Source organism: Narcine bancroftii, chromosome 7 (assembly GCF_036971445.1).
Source record: "Narcine bancroftii isolate sNarBan1 chromosome 7, sNarBan1.hap1, whole genome shotgun sequence".
NCBI lineage: Eukaryota > Metazoa > Chordata > Chondrichthyes > Torpediniformes > Narcinidae > Narcine > Narcine bancroftii.
Genome location: NC_091475.1, coordinates 215,937,175 through 215,954,935, shown reverse-complemented (window position 1 = coordinate 215,954,935; position 17,761 = coordinate 215,937,175). Strand labels below are relative to the sequence as shown.

At 41.7% G+C, this 17,761-nt stretch overlaps 1 protein-coding gene across 5 annotated transcripts in view; it reads right to left on the bottom strand.

Annotated features, from left to right (window-relative positions):
* LOC138739718 (vitamin D3 receptor-like) overlaps positions 1-17,761 on the bottom strand; it is a 334,532-nt gene that overhangs the window by 32,086 nt on the left and 284,685 nt on the right. For all 5 annotated transcript variants that reach the window (XM_069892319.1, XM_069892320.1, XM_069892321.1 and 2 more), the window contains one exon: positions 5,632-5,780. In XM_069892319.1, coding sequence (XP_069748420.1) covers positions 5,632-5,780 — 149 coding nt within the window. The remainder of the gene's footprint in view (positions 1-5,631; positions 5,781-17,761) is intronic.

Sequence of the window (17,761 nt, the reverse complement as noted above, 5' to 3'; positions counted from 1 at the left end):
GAGTTTCTGCGAATGCCATTCGGCCTGTGGAATGCAGCTCAGACATTCCAGTGGTTCATGGACCACATGCACTTTAGCCTTGATTTTGTATTAGTCCATATCGACAGCCTATGTTCTGCATTGGTGCCAGAGTTGGAGGGACAGTTGCACCACTTCCAGTCTGAGCGAAAATCACCTGCCTTGCAGTATTGTACAAGGTCAGGTCAGACTCTCAGCCCTCCAGACCATCACGTAGCAGGATGGATACCTGCATCAGGGACGGTGCCGGTCACCACTGACGGCGTATCTGAAGTCGATGTGCGGGAGTAATAGTTAAGCAGGCTGCATACGTGGTGATGGATCTCAGATGCAGGAGGAGGAGAGTGAGACCGTCGAGATCACCTGTGTGGCAGAGAGCCAAGCAAAAGGTCAGAGGCATTTGACTGGGTGGTGTTTGGTGGCATGAAGAATTCAGTGTTGTACCGAGAGGAATAAAGAGTCGACTCTATTTTGAGGTGAAAAAACGAGTGAGTGTACACTTTAGATTGTGTGTAAACTGGGTAAATTACTGCAGCTACAGACCAAAGGAAACTTTATATAAATAATATTATGTGTTCTGTTTTATTTCAGAATGATAAGAGAATCTTGAAGAAAATTCAGGAAACCAATGTGTCATTTTGCACGTGGAATTTTTTCTCAATTTGATGATTTATCATTGAAGATTCAGTATCTCTGAAAGTAAATGATCATAAAATGTTAGTCACATTTGTTCGTGTCGATGACAAAGCGTAAAGCCAGTTTGATGGATTCATGGTGAGCGTACACAATGCAACATGATATCAACTAGCAGTGGTAAGTGTGCACAATGGTTCATTTCACCAACCAGTTTTCACTTCAACTCAGGTGCATATCTACAAAAATGACTTCTGCTTCAAGCCCCTGTTCTCAAACGCACTCCCCTTTGTAGGTGATTGAACAGAAGGGATTATTTCAGATTTACTGTCAGAGGGCATCCATGACATCACATACAACCCTGAGATTCTTTCTCCCATGGGCACGGCAGAATTACCACTAATTGGTGGTTCAAAAAAAAACTGTACACAGCGTGAACACATAAACAAATAAAGAACTGTAAACAGATAATGAATGTAAACAAACTGTGTGCAATACAGAGAGAATAAAGAAATCAATAAAGTGCATAAGTTAGAGACCTTAAATGAGTCTCTGACTGAGTTTGTTATGGAGGAGTCTGATGGTGGGGGGGGGGGGAGCAGCTGTTCCTGAACATGGTGGTGCGAGTCTTGTGGCACCTACACCTCTTTCCTGATGGCAGGAAGAGAACAGAGCTGGGTGGTGTGGGACTTTGATGATTGGTGCTGATCTGAGGGAAGAGTTCCTTGTAGATGTTCTTGATGGTGGGGAGGGTTTTGCCTGTCATGTCCTGGATTGTGGAGGGATTTACGCTCGGGGGTATTGGTGTCCCCATACCAGACCATGATGCAGCCAGTAGGCACACTTTCTACCACATCTCTGTTTTCACAAGAGAGGATAAAATAACTTCTCAAGGATGTTGGGAAACATAGAGACTAATGCAAGGGAGGAGCTGAAAGAAATCAGTATCTCTAAGGACATGGTCTTGGGGAAATTGATGGGATTGAAGGCAGATAAATCCCAAGGGCCTGATAATCTACATCCTAGGGTACTTAAAGAAGTGGACATTCAGATAGCAGATGCTTTAAGAATTATTTTCCAGAACTCGATAAACTCAGGATCAGTACCCATGGATTGGAGGGTAGCTAATGTTTCCCCACTATTTAAAAAGGGGGGTAGAGAAAAAGCGGGGAATCATCAGCCGGTGAGCCTTACATCAGTAGTGGGCAAAATGATGGAATCCATTATTAAGGATGTAATAGCGGAGCATATGACTAGCAGAGAAGGGATCGGACAGAGTCAACATGGATTTACAAAAGGTAAATCGTGCTTGACAAATCTATTGGAATTCTTTGAGATGGTGACAGGTAAAATAGATGGGGGAGAGCCAGTGGATGTGGTGTGGACTTCCAAAAGGCCTTCGATAAGGTCCCGCATAAATGACTGGCTTCCAAAATCAAAGCTCATGGGATTGGGGGCAAGGTATTGATGTGGATTGAGAACTGGCTGGCAGATAGAAGACAGAGAGTTGGGATTAACGGCTAATTTTCTGAGTGGCAGGCGGTGACCAGTGGGGTGCCACAGGGATCTGTACTGGGACCCCAGCTGTTCACAATTTACATTAATGATCTGGATGAGGGGATTGGATGTAATATCTCCAAATTTGCAGATGACACTAAGCTAGGAGGGGTTGTGTGCACGGAAGAGGGGGTCAGGAAGCTCCAGTGTGCTTTGGATAAATTGAGGGACTGGGCAGATACATGGCAAATGCACTACAATGTGGATAAATGTGAGGTTATCCACTTTGGTAATACAAACCGGAGGGCAGATTACTATTTGAATGGCAATAGATTAAGAGATGGGGAAGTTCAGAGAGACCTAGGGGTACTTGTACACCAGTCTCTGAAGGCGAGCATGCAGGTACAGCAGGCGGTTAAAAAGGCAAATGGTAGGTTGGCCTTCATATCAAGAGGGTTTGAGTATAGGAACAAGAATACCTTACTGCAGCTGTACAGGGCCTTGGTGAGACCCCACCTGGAGTATTGTGTGCAGTTTTGGTCACCTTATCTAAGGAAGGATGTTCTTTCAATGGAGGGAGTGCAGAGGCGATTCACCAGGCTGAGACCTGGAATGGCAGGAATGACTTATGAGGAAAGATTGCGCAAATTGGGATTGTACTCGCTGGAGTTTAGAAGATTGAGAGGGGATCACATAGAGACCTATAAAATTCTGGCAGGTCTGGACAGAATGGATGCGGAAGGGATGTTTCCAATGGTGGGGGAGTCCAGAACCCGGGGCCATGGTTCGAGAACAATAGGCAAACCATTTAGAACTGAGATGAGGAGGAATTTCTTTACCCAGAGGGTGGTGAATCTGTGGAATTCATTGCCACAGAGGGCAGTAGAGGCAGGTTCATTGAATATATTTGAGGGAATTAGATACATTTCTTCAATATAAGGGAATTAGGGGTTACGGAGAGAAGGTGGGGACGGGGTACTGAACTTTAAGATCAGCCATGATCTCATTGAATGGCGGAGCAGGCTCGAAGGGCCGAATGACCTACTCCTGCTCCTATCTTCTACGTTTCTATGAAATTTGCCAGGGTTTCTGTTGTCATATCAAACTGCCGCAAACTCATGAGGAAGTAGAGGCTCTGACGTAGTTTCTTCATGATGTCATTAGTGTGTTGGATCCAGGAAAGATCCTTCAAGATAGTGAGTCCCAAGAACTTTGCTGACCCTCTCCACCTCTGATCCCCCGATGATCACTGGATTGTAAACCTCTGATTTCCACTTTCTGAAATCAACAATTGTCTCCTTAGTTTTGGTGACATTGAACAGAAGGTTTGTTGGTGACACCATTCAGCCAAGTTTTCAATCTCTCTTTCCTGTTTGCTGTCTCATCCCCTTCCTTTATCCAACCCACTAGCGTAGTATTGTCAGCAAATTTCTATTGTTGTACTGAGCTACACAGTTATAGGTGTAAAGTGAGTAGAGCAGGGGGCTAGAATGCAGCCCTGATGGAGGTTGTGGAGATGTTCTTACCAATCCTTATTGACTGTGGTCTGGAGGTGAGGAAATCCATGATGAGGAAACTCTCAAGTAAAGCAATGGATTGAAATAACCCTGTTACTTAAAAAGCATCTGCTTAAATTTTCTTGACTGCAATGTCCAGTGGACACACAAAAATTTCAACTCAGTCATGTCATCTCTTTTCTAATGCTTAGAGATTGTTGGGAACATATTAGGTGAAAAAAAATTGTTATGCCCACATTGAGAATAATCATGAATTGTTCCAGGAAAGTGGGGATAGCTGTGAGTTGAGTACCTGCCTCACTCGATTAGCTCCCAGAGGCTTGTACCTGGCCCAGTTCAGCTCACAAATCTGTGTGGCTACAGCAAGAAGGCAGGCATTTGGGGCTAATAAAAATACATGGAAATGCTGGAGGAATTCCGCCAGTCTTTTCAGCGTCCACAGGAGACAAAGTTATATTGCCATGTTTCAGGCCTGGGCCCTTCTTCAAGGAATAAGAAACAGTGGAAACATATCTTTGCTTTTTATGGAAATGCTGGAGTTTTAAATGTAAATAACAGATTGAATCATTAAAAAAGATACAGAAATTATAAGATATATTCACAATTCATAAACATATTGATAATTTTATCCTGATTAGAGAGAAATCTAAACCCTATCCCTACTTTTTCAACATATTTAATAATAAAATGAAAACAGAGAAAAAACAAATAAAGGTCAAGAAAGTTATTATATTAAAGACTAAGAAAATGACTCATAAATGGCCCCCACAACATTTGAAATCTTATACATCAAATTATCAATTGAATAACAAATCTTTTCTAAATTCAAACATGATATAATTTCTCTCAGCCATTGAGCATGAGTGGACAGGGCCGCATCATTCCACCTAAGTAATATCGCTCGCCTGGCTAAAAGAGAAGCAAAGGATAGAGTTCAACATTTAATTGAAGTCAAAAGAACGTTACCCTTTCCTGTTGTCCCAAAAAGAGCATCCAAAGGATTCAGCTCTAAATTTACGTCAAGAATTAACGATAAAATATGGAAGACATCTCTCCTGTATTTTTCCAAGCTGGGGCAAGTCCAGACATGAATTAAAGAAGCCTCTCCTCTCTTACATCAATTGCAGCATGAATTGATATCTGGATAAAAATGAGATCATTTATCTACGGACAGGTATACCCTATGTACTACTGTAAATTGTAGTAGACAATGACGAGAACATAATGATGAGTTCTTGACCCATTTAAAAATTAAATACCAAACTTCATCTATTATTTTAAAGGTTTAAATCCCGTTCCCAGGCATTTTTAATTTTAAATAATGAGGCCTGTCTTAAGCATAGTAACTTATCATGAATAATAGATCTTAAATCTTTCCAAGATGGCTGCAAACCAAAAGAAACATCTACAAAGTACGCATTGGGAGCTCCAGATAAATCAGGAATCTGAGATTGAAGAAAATGCCTAATTTTTACACTCCACAATTGCTTTTTGTACTTTTATGGCCTTTCATTCCACACCCCACACCCCCTGTTTTGTGCGATTTTGAAACATTGCATTTGCTTAAAGGGACCATCATTTTAAAATGAATCCGAAATCTAGAAGATTCTGAACAATGACAGGTATCCGGTCCTGACAATCCCGGATAAAAGGTTAGGTGGTAATTCTGCCTGGCCCACTGAAAAAAGAATCTCAGGGTTGTAGGTGATGTCATTTATGTCCTCTGACAATAAATCGGAAATCTGATTAATCGGACTCCTCAAGATTAATGGAGCCGCTTGACACTGGTAGGTTTAGTGCCAACCCCATGTCGAGTGAGAAATTAACACCAAATTGAAAGGCACCATGAGTAACACTGCATATTTACCACGTCATTGGGAGTGATCAGCATGAGCCTTTTTACTGGAACCATTCAAGCTGCAGAGGAGGTTGAATAAACATGGTTTTATTGCCTTTTGTTGCTTACCTTTGGTGACATCATTTAAGCTATATTTGAAATCATTTCCACAGTCCCAGGTCATGTCTTCCATTGTGAAGGACTGGTTCGATCGCAGCATGATAATTTCCATTGCACTTGACTTCAGAAGATAAATTTGGTCATCTACAGACAAATCCCTGCAGATTGAATAAGTTCTCACCTTATTAAATATTCCTTCATCAGCACTTTTGTTGTAGAACCATTGAACATTACAGCTCAGAAACAGGCCCTTTGGCCCTTCTTGTCTGTGCTATACCATCTTTCTGCCTAATCCCACTAATCTGCACCTGACCCACCCATGTACCTGTCTAAATGTTAAAAATGAGCCACATTCACCACTTCAGCTGGCAGCTCGTTCCACACCCTCTCCACTCCCTGTGTGAAGAAATTCCTCCTAAAATTTTCCCTTTCACCCTTTCTTTCTTTTTCATCTTTTTTTTAATTGGGTTTATAATAAATGCAGTGCAATGAAGGCAAGAGAACGAACCACTGAAAATACAATTCATGTATGTATATCTATCAAGATAAAACTTCAATCAGTGCAAGCTCGATCCCCCTCCACTGCACTGAGTGAGGACAGAAAAAACATCAAAAATATTACACACACACACACACACACACACACAAATATATAAATAAATAAAAACCCCACCTAATCTACTCTATGAAAAAAAACTAAGCAAGAAAAACTGTTTGAGCAGCTTTTCCTGGGGGTTACAAATATTTTGTAGCTTTTGATTCATACCATGAATCTGGAAGATTGAGTACATCCAATCATATTAAAAACATTTACATAGAATAAAAATAAGACATAAAAGGTCGCCATGTATTTTCAAATTTCACCGATAAATCAAATACATGATAGCTAATATTTTCTAAATTAAAAGAGAAAACCATAGAAACACTGTTGGAGGTCGAGAGTCCTTCCATTTGAATAAGATGGCTCTTCCAGCCAACAATATAGAGAAGGCCACAGCACATTGCAGAGGTACCAAAAAACTCACTGTCTACTTCATAACCCCAAAAAGAGCAGTTATTGGATTGGGTCAAAGCTCCACATGAAATACAGCTGAAAAGATGTTAAAAATTACTTTGCAATAGATTTATAAAGATGGACAAGTCCAAAACAAATATAGCAATATCAGATTTGCATCTGTCACAAGTAAGGTTAATAGAAAAAGGCATGAAGAGGCTTTGGCTGACAGAGTAAAAATAAATCCAAAGGGTTTCTATAAGTACATTAAAAGTAAAAGATTAGTGAGAGATAAAATTGGACCCCTTGTAGATAGCGAGGGTAGGCTGAGTGAGAAGTCTGAGGAAATGGGGGAAATTTTGAATGATTTCTTTGACTCGGTATTCACTAGGGAAAAAAATGTTGAACCAGTTGAAGTAAAGAAAAATAGTGGGGGGGTCATGAAGCATACAAGGATAACCGAGGAGGTAGTGATGGCTGTGCTAAAAAAGATAAAGGTGGATAAATCTCCCGGACCGGACAAAATATTCCCTAGGACACTCAGGGAGGCTAGTGGACAGTTAGTGGGGCCATTAACAGAGATATTTAGGATGTCACTGGCCACGGGGGTGGTGCCAAAGGATTGGAGGGTGGCGCATGTGGTTCCTCTGTTTAAGAAAGGGTCCAAATGCAAACCTGGGAATTATAGGCCTGTAAGTCTGTCGTCTGTGGTGGGCAAGTTGATGGAAAGTGTTCTGAGGGATGCTATTTACAAATTTTTGGAGGTACAGGGATTGATGGGGAGTAATCAGCATGGTTTTGTCAGGGGTCGATCATGCTTGACAAACCTGATTGAGTTCTTCGAGGGGGTTACGAAAAAGGTTGATGAAGGGAAGGCTGTGGATGTTATCTATTTGGACTTGAGTAAAGCTTTTGACAAAGTTCCTCACAGGAGGTTAGGAAAAAAGGTGGAGGCATTAGGTATAAATAAAGAGGTAGTGAAATGGATTCAGCAGTGGTTGGATGGGAGGTGTCAGAGAGTAGTGGTAGAAAATTGTTTGTCCAATTGGAGGCCGGTGACTAGTGGAGTTCCTCAGGGTTCGGTCCTGGGTCCACTATTATTTGTTATATATATTAACGATATGGATGTAGGGGTGGAGAATTGGATAAGCAAGTTTGCGGATGACACAAAGATTGGTGGTGTTGTGGACAGTGAGGTAGATTACCGTAGATTAAAAGGTGATTTAGGAAGGCTGGAGGTGTGGGCTGAGAAATGGCTGATGGAATTTAATACAGATAAATGTGAGGTGCTACATTTTGGAAAGGCAAATTTAAATAGGTCATATACATTGAATGGTAGACAATTGAAGAGTGCAGAGCAACAAAGGGATTGAGGAGTTATGGTAAATAGTACCCTCAAGGCTGATATTCAGGTAGATGGTGTGGTGAAGAAGGCATTTGGAATGTTGGCCTTCATAAATCGGAGTATTGAATTCAAGAGTAGGGAGGTTATGTACAAGGCATTGGTGAGGCCAAATTTGGAGTACTGTGTAGTTTTGGTCACCAAATTATAGGAAAGATATAAACAAAATAGAGAGAGTGCAGAGAAGGTTCACGAGAATGTTGACAGGATTTTAGGGCCTGAGTTACAGAGAAAGGTTGTGCAGACTGGGGCTTTTTTCTCTGGAGCGTAGAAGATTGAGAGGGGACTTGATAGAGGTGTTTAAGATTTTAAAAGGGACAGACAGAGTAAATGTGGATAGGCTTTTTCAATTAAGAAAGGGGGAGATTCAAACTAGAGGACATGGTTTAAGACTGAAGGGGGAAAATTATAAGGGGAACATGAGGGGAAATTTCTTTACGCAGAGGGTGGTGGGGATGTGGAATGAGCTTCCGGCAGACGTGGTTGAGGTGGGATCATTGGTTACATTTAAGGAAAGACTGGATCGTTACATGGATAAGAGGGGACTAGAGGGGTATGGACTGGGTGCTGGTCAGTGGGACTAGGAGGGTGGGGATTTGCTACGGCATGGACTAGTAGGGCCGAACTGGCCTGTTCTGTGCTGTAAGTGGTTATATGGTTATATGGTTATAAAAGATACAAACCAGTTTATCTTTGAACATGTGAACATGATGCACCATTTTGAATTGGATTAATGAATGTTGGGCACATATTGAGGATGTATTTACCAGTTTAAGTATCTTAGATCATCTGATAAGGATCTTGCAAGTTCCAATTCCCAAGCCTTTTTAATCTTATTGTGAAGTACTGGATGTAATTTCAATAAATTGATGCTGAAGATAGGAGCAGGAGTAGGTCATTCGACCCTTCGAGCCTGTTCTGCCATTCAACGAGTTCATGGCTGATCTTAAAGTTCAGTACCCCGTCCCCGCATTCTCTCCGTAACCTTTAATACCCTTATACTGAAGAAATAGATCTAATTCCCTCTTAAATATATTTAATGAACCTGCCTCTACTGCCCTCTGTGGCAATGAATTCCACAGATTCACCACTCTCTGGGTAAAGAAATTCCTCCTCATCTCGGTCCTAAATGGTTTGCCTATTATCCTCAAACCATGGCCCCGGGTTCTGGATTTTCCCATCCTTGGAAACATCCCATCCGCATCCATTCTATCCAGTCCTGCCAGAATTTTATAGGTCTCTATGAGATCCCCTCTCAATCTTCTAAACTCCAGCGAGTACAATCCCAATTTGCGCAATCTTTCTTCATAAGTCATTCCTGCCATTCCAGGTATCAGCCTGGTGAATCGCCTCTACACTCCCTCCATTGCAAGAACATCCTTCCTTAGATAAGGTGACCAAAACTGCACACAATACTCCAGGTGGGGTCTCACCAAGGCCCTGTACAGCTGCAGTAAGGTATCCTTGTTCCTATACTCAAACCCTCTTGATATGAAGGCCAACATATCATTTGCCTTTTTAACCGCCTGCTGTACCTGCATGTTTGCCTTCAGAGACTGGTGTACAAGTACCCTTAGGTCTCTCTGTACTTCCCCATCTCTTAATCTATTGCCATTCAAATAGTAATCTACCCTCCGGTTTGTATTACCAAAGTGGATAACCTCACATTTATCCACATTGTAGTGCAGTCCCTCAATTTATCCAAATCATGCTGGAGGTTCCTGACCCCCTCTTCAGTGCACACAACCCCTCCTAGCTTAGTGTCGTCTGCAAATTTGGAGATATTACATCCAATCCCCTCATCCAGATCATTAATGTAAATTGTGAACAGCTGGGGTCCCAGTACAGATCCCTGTGGCACCCCACTGGTCACCGCCTGCCACTCAGAAAATAAGCCATTTATCCCAACTCTCTGTCTTCTACCTGCCAGCCAGTTCTCAATCCACATCAATACTTTACCTCCAATCCCATGAGCTTTGATTTTGGAAGCCAGTCATTTATGCGGGACCTTATCGAAGGCCTTTTGGAAGTCCACACCACATCCACTGGCTCTCCCCCATCTATTTTACCTGTCACCATCTCAAAGAATTCCAATAGATTTGTCAAGCACGATTTACCTTTTGTAAATCCATGTTGACTCTGTCCGATCCCTTCTCTGCTAGTCATATGCTCCGCTATTACATCCTTAATAATGGATTCCATCATTTTGCCCACTACTGATGTAAGGCTCACCGGCCTATAATTCCCCGCTTTTTCTCTACCCCCCTTTTTAAATAGTGGGGAAACATTAGCTACCCTCCAATCCATGGGTACTGATCCTGAGTCTATCGAGTTCTGGAAAATAATTCTTAAAGCATCTGCTATCTGAAAGGCCACTTCTTTAACTACCCTAGGATGTAGATTATCAGGCCCTTGGGATTTATCTGCCTTCAATCTCATCAATTTCCCCAAGACCATGTCCTTAGAGATACTGATTTCTTTCAGTTCCTCCCTTGCATTAGTCTCTATGTTTCCCAACATCCTTGGGAGGCTATTTGTATCCTCTCTTGTAAAAACAGAACTAAAGTAAGAATTTAATTGGTCTGCCATTTCCTTATTCCCCATTATATATTCCCCTATTCCGACCGCAAAGGACCTACTCTGGATTTCACCAATCTTTTCTTCTTGACATATTTATAAAAGCTTTTGCAGTCGGTTTTATATTTGCCGCAAGCTTACTTTCGTAATTTATTTTTGCTCTCTTGATTAATCCCTTTGACGTCCTTTGGTCCATCTTGAACTGCTCCCTGTCTTCGGTTGTGGTACTTTTTTTGGCCAATTGATATGCTCTCTCTTTGGACCTAATGTTGTCTCTAATGGACAAGTGCATCACTCAGGCTGCCACTGTGATGTCCAAACTAAGCAAGAGTGTGGAGCAACAAACACCTCACAGTGAACACCAAGCTCAAGGTGTATCAGGCATGTATCCTCAGCACCCTGCTTTACAGGAGAATGAGCTTGAGAGCTTCCATCACCAATGCCTTTGACGCATCCTGAATATATCCTGTCAGAACAGACTCACCAACACCAAGGTCTCTGCACTTCTTGCTGTGTCAGAGACGACTTTGGTGGCTTGGCCATCTACACCATATGGAGGATGGTCGCATCCGAAAAATCCTGCTGTATGGTTGTCTGGCTGAAGGATCACGACCCACCAGCCAGCCACAGCTGCAGTTCAAAGATATCTGTAAGCGTGATCTGAAACTTGCTCACATCGATGTGCTCAAGCTGGAGGACCAGAGGAAACAGAGACAACAGAGCTCGTCGACCATAACTCATCGCTCCGACTTCATCTGCAGCAAATGTGGTTTCTCTAAAACCAACTGACTATCCATGGCACGACATTGTCTTTCAAGACAGGAGGCCTACTAAAAATTTCAATAATCTATCATAAATAATTCCAATTAATGCTCTCTGAGAAGGATTCAATTGCAAAATATTATCTACTAGATCTGATGGTTATACAAATGGAAAGTCCGGTGATATGGTATTTAAGAAATTTCTAATCTGTATATCTAAAAAATGAATATTCAGTAGATTATATTTACTTGCCAGCTGCTCAAAAGCCATTAAACAACCTTTCTTAAATAAATTTGCAAAAGAAATAATGCCTTTGATTTTCCATATAGAAATTAATTAATGATTGATGGTCAAAAAAAATTATCAGAAATAGCATTAGATAAAAGTTTTTTAAATTAAAAAATTCCTAAATAGGAACCAGATTCGTAATATGTGTTTGAGCATTGGGTAAGAAATATCCTTATTGATCTTGGAAAAACTAAATACAAGGGAACCCAATAAAGAGGGCATTGAATACTGCTGTATAAATTTCAATTCTAAATCTGTCCATAATGGATGATCCTATTTGTCAGAATAAAAAATCCAAAAAATTAGATAATGACTACTAACAGCCCAGTAATAAAATCTAAAATTAGGTAGGGCCATGCCCCCATCTTTTTTCAATTTTTGCAAATGAAATTTACTAATTCTAGAGTTTTTGTTCTTCCAAATAAAGGAAGAAACTTTTGAGTCAATATTATCAAAAGAAGACTTTGGGATGAAAACTGGAATCAGTTGAAAAACTTAAGTAATATTAACTGCATTAATTTTAACTGCATTAATATGACCCTATTAATGATAATGATAAAGGGACCATCTAGAAAAAGACAACCTCACATACTTGAATAGGGGAGAAAAATTAAGATTATATAAACTCATAAAATCGTTTAGTAATTTTAACCCCTAAGTAGGTGAAATTATTTCTGATAATCTTTAATGTAACTTGAGTGTAGAAAGGGACCTACATATTAATCAGAAGTTTACATTTATGAAGATTTAATTCATATCCAGAGAAAGAGCTAAATTGAGAAAACACAGGTAACGAAGCTGCGGTAGATCTATGGGGATCTGAAATATAAATAATAGATACTCTGCATAACAAAAAACCTTATGAGTTACTCAGTTTCTGACAATCCCTTGAAAATCATGAGCTTTTCTAAGGGCTATTGCCAGAGGGTTCTAAAGCTAGATGAAATAGCAAGGGGCTAAGGGGACATCCTGTCTAATTCTCCTAAACAGCCTAAATAAGGAGAGTTGTTATTATTAGTAACCACCATAGCTAAGGGGGTATATTAAATCAATTTAATCCATGATATGGTGCACCATTTCATAAGATGCAAGGATCGACAATGAGATAGACAACAGACTCGCCAAGGCAAATAGCGCCTTTGGAAGACTACACAAAAGAGTCTGGAAAAACAACCAACTGAAAAACCTCACAAAGATAAGCGTATACAGAGCCGTTGTCATACCCACACTCCTGTTCGGCTCCAAATCATGGGTCCTCTACCGGCACCACCTACGGCTCCTAGAACGCTTCCACCAGCGTTGTCTCCGCTCCATCCTCAACATCCATTGGAGCGCTTACATCCCTAACGTCGAAGTACTCGAGATGGCAGAGGTCGACAGCATCGAGTCCACGCTGCTGAAGATCCAGCTGCGCTGGATGGGTCACGTCTCCAGAATGGAGGACCATCGCCTTCCCAAGATCGTGTTATATGGCGAGCTCTCCACTGGCCACCGTGACAGAGGTGCACCAAAGAAAAGGTACAAGGACTGCCTAAAGAAATCTCTTGGTGCCTGCCACATTGACCACCGCCAGTGGGCTGATAACGCCTCAAACCGTGCATCTTGGCGCCTCACAGTTTGGCGGGCAGCAACCTCCTTTGAAGAAGACCGCAGAGCCCACCTCACTGACAAAAGGCAAAGGAGGAAAAACCCAACACCCAACCCCAACCAACCAATTTTCCCCTGCAACCGCTGCAATCGTGTCTGCCTGTCCCGCATCGGACTTGTCAGCCACAAACGAGCCTGCAGCTGACGTGGACTTTTTACCCCCTCCATAAATCTTCGTCCGCGAAGCCAAGCCAAAGAAGAAGAAGAATCCATGATATAAAGCCCATACCAAAATTAAATCTCCTTAATGTTTGAAAGAAATATTTCCATTCCACTCTGTCTAAAGCCTTTTCAACATCTAGAGAAACTACACATTCAGGAATTATATCCGAAGGGGAATAAATAATCTTCAATAATCTACCAATGTTAAAATATGATCCAGCCTGATCTTTTGATATAACAGAACAAAGGATATTTTCCAACCTACTGGCCACAATCTTAGAAAGAACCTTAAAATCTACAGTCAGCAAAGAAATTGGCCGATAGGAAGTACATTCAGTCAGATCTTTATCTTTTTTAGGAATCAATGAAATTAATGCTTCATAAAAAGTTGCCGATAAAGTCCCAGAGAAAACAGAATTTTCAAATGTTAAGTATATCGTAAATGATTTAAAAATTTCCACCTTAAAGCCGTCTGAACCTGGGTCTTTTCTGACCTCACCCTGATCAAGGTCCTCTTCTCTTGTGGATATGGAGGCAAAGTATTCATTTAGGACCTCCCCAACCTCCTCCATCTCCAGGCACATGTTGCCTTCTTTATCCTTTAGTGTATCCTGTCTATATATTTTGGTTTATTACATTTTAAGGTGACCCTTGGGCTCAGAGATAGGGGGATGGGGGTAGGGATGTGAAATGGAATTAGTGAAGGTACCAATAATGTTTTTGAAAAGACATATGATGCACAATGTATCAGAGGGAAAAGTGGAAGATTTGAGTGGGATTCATGGCTGCAAAACAGACAGATTTAGATTAGAAAGTTTTCTGCCCTGAGGACGGTGACTAGTGGAGGGGTCGCAGGGATCTGTTCTGGGACCCGTGCTCTTTGTGATTTTTATAAATGACCTGGATAAGATGCGGAAGAATGGGTCAGTAAGTTCATGGATGACACGAAGATTGGAGGAGTTGTGGATGATGCTGAAGGTTGTCGTAGGCTACAAAAGGATATAGATAGGATGCAGAGAAAAATGGCAGATTGAGTTCAATTGGATAAGTGTGAGGTAATGCATTTTGACAGGACAAACCAGAAGGCTGAGAACAGGGTTGATGGTCAATTACTTAGGAGTGTGGATGAACACAGAGAACTTGGTGTCCAAATCCATGTATCCCTCAAGGTCGCTGCACAGGTTGATAGGATAGTTAACAAGGCCTATGGGATGCTGGGATTCATTAATGGGGGATTGAGTTCACAAGTTGAGAGGTGATATTGTAAATCTACAAATCTCTGGTGAGACCACACTGAGGGTATTGTGTTCTGCTCTGGTCATCTCATTATAGGAAAGATGTGGAAGCTATGGAGAGGGGGCAGAGGAGATTTACCAGGATGTTGCTTGGATTGGGAAACAAGTCTTATGAGGCAAGGTTAGCAGAGATGGGACTTTTCTTTTTGGAGCGTAGAAGGATGAGAGGAGACTTGATAGAGGTCTTTTAAGGTTCTTTCTAAGATTTTGGCCAGTGGGTTGAAAAATATCCTTTCTTCTGTTTATCTAAAGATCAGACTGGATTTATTAAAGGTCGCTATTCACATTTTAACATTTGTAGATTATTGAAGATTATTTATTCCCCTTTGGATATAATTCTTGAATATATAGTTTCTCTAGATGCTGAAAAGGCTTTAGACAGAGTGGAATGGAACTATTTATTTGAAACATTAAGCAGATTTAATTTTGGTCAACAAGATTCTGAGAGGTATATTTTGGGTGGACGGCCAGCACCTGTTTCCCAGGGCAGGATCAGCCAACACCAGAGGACATGTATACAAGTGAAGGGAGGGAAGTTTAGGAGAGAGCAGAGAGTTGTGGGGGCCTGGGATGGCTGGGCAGAGATGGTGGTGGAGGCTGAACCATTGGGGCTATTTAAGAGACTCTCCGACAGGTGTGTGGATGGAAAAAAAGTGGGTTATGGGAAGGAGAGGATTTAGTACATTTTTTAAAGGAATACAAGGGTCAGCACAACATCAAGGGCCAAAAGGCCTGGACTGTGCTGTAGCTGTCTATGTTCTAGCAGAGAGAGGATATTGTGACCAAACCTGTTGAAGGTTGCAGAGACATTGGACAAAGTAGGGATGTCACCAATGTTGATGTGCTGGTGCTTGGGAAGGGGGAATAAATGCTGTGATTGGTGACTTATCCAGACTGGCCTTTGTGGTGTGGGTAGAACTCAAATAGGAATTGTAACAAGCTGTGATATTCAGAACTAGTTAGGAATTGATGAAAACGCTAAAAATTAATAATTTAGAATATGGGCAGTGCTCAAAATTATGCAGGGTTCTAGAAACATAGAACATTACAGCACAGAAACAGGCCCTTTTTGTCCTTCTAGTCTGTGCCAAACCATCCGATCTGCACCCAGTCCATAGCCCTCTATCCCTCTCCCATCCATGTACTTATCCAAATTCTTCCTAAATGTTAAAATTTAACCCTCATTCAGCACCTCAACTTCAGCCCGTTCTACACCCCCACCGCTCTCTGTGTGAAGAGGTTCCCCCTAAACTTTTCCCCTTTCACCCTTAACCCACATCCTCTGGTTTGTATCTCACTTCCCCTCAGTAGAAAAAGCCGACATACAATTACTCTGTCTATTTTCTTAGCATCAGAAATTCTGCATAACTACACACCTGCCTGCCAACCCAGCAACAAGGGGGAGCATTGAAAAGTTTGCCATTTCTTTGGAGAATTAATTTTTAAAAATACAGATAGTTTTTCAGTGGTTTCCTCAGGAGGGGCTGGTGATCTATTGCAGCGAGTGTGATGAAGTTGCTCTTTGGAAGCACATTTGATAATTTTAACATAGAACATAGAACGCTATAGCACAGTTCAGGCCTTTCGGCCCTTGATGTTATGCCGACCCATATATTCCTTAAAATTAAGTACTAACCCCACCCTACCCCATAACCATCTATTTCCCTTCCATCCATGTGCCTGTCAAAGAGTTTCTTAAATGCCCCCAATGTTTTAGCCTCTACCACCATCCCTGGCAAAGCATTCCAGGCCCCTACAACTCTCTGTATATATATTAAAAAAACACCTAAAATGACCTCCCTTCACTTTGTACTCATGTCCTCTGGTGTTTGCTATTCCCGCCCTGGGATAAAGGCGCTGGCTGTCTGTGGCTCTCAGAATCTTGTTGACCTCTATTAAGTCTCCTCTCATCCTTCTATGCTCCAAAGAGAAAAGTCCCAGTTCTGCTAACATCGCTTCATAAGACTTACCACTAAATTGGTCATGGCCAAAATTAATTCCTAAGATCTGGAGCCACTGCAATTCCCCTATTGCTACCATCACTCCACAGCAAATGCAATATCGCTGGGTCTCCACTCAGCTCTGGATCACCTCAAAAACAGCAAAAACAGCTGCTCTTCATCGACTACATCTCGGCCGTCAATTCTATTATTCCCTCATTGCTGGTCAAGAAGCTACAAATTCTAGGCCTCTGTAACCCCCTCTGCAACTGGATCCTTGACTTTTTCATCAGAAGACCACAGTCAGTATGAATTAGGAACAACGTCTTCACTGATCTTCAACACAGATGCACTTCAAGGATTCTCTACTTGTTCTACACCCATGACTGTATGGTCAGGCACAATTTCAATGCCATCTACAAATTTGCTGTTGAAACCACAGTTGTTGGCAGAATTACAAATGGCAATGAGGAAGGGTACAGGAGGGAGATAGATCAGGTCGTTGAATGGTGTCACAACAACAACCTTACGCTTAATGTTAACAAACTAGGAGATTATTGTGGACTTCAGGAGGAAGTCAGGGGAACACGACCCAATCCTCATCGAGGGCTCAGTAGTGGAGAGGGTCAAGAACTTCAAATTCCTAGGTGTCAACATCTCTGAGGATCTGGTTGGACCCTCCACGTTGATGCAATCACGAAGAAGGCTCATCAGCGGCTATACTTTGTCAGGTGTTTGAGGAGGTTCAATATGTCACCAAAGACTCGAAAATTTCTACAGGTGTACTGTGGAGAGCATTCTGGCAGGTTGCACCTCTGTCTTGTACAGAGGTGCCAACGTGCAGGATAAGAAAAAACTCCAGAGGGTTGTTAACTCGGCCTGCAACATTATAGGCAGGAGACTTCACTCCATTGAGGATGTCTACAAGAAAATGTGTCTTAAGAAAGCAGCCTCTATCCTCAGGACCCCACCACCCAGGCCATGCCCTCTTCACTCTGATACCATCGGGAAAAAAGATATAGGAGCTTAAAGGCAAGCACACAGCGGCACAAAGTCAGCTTCTTCTCCACTG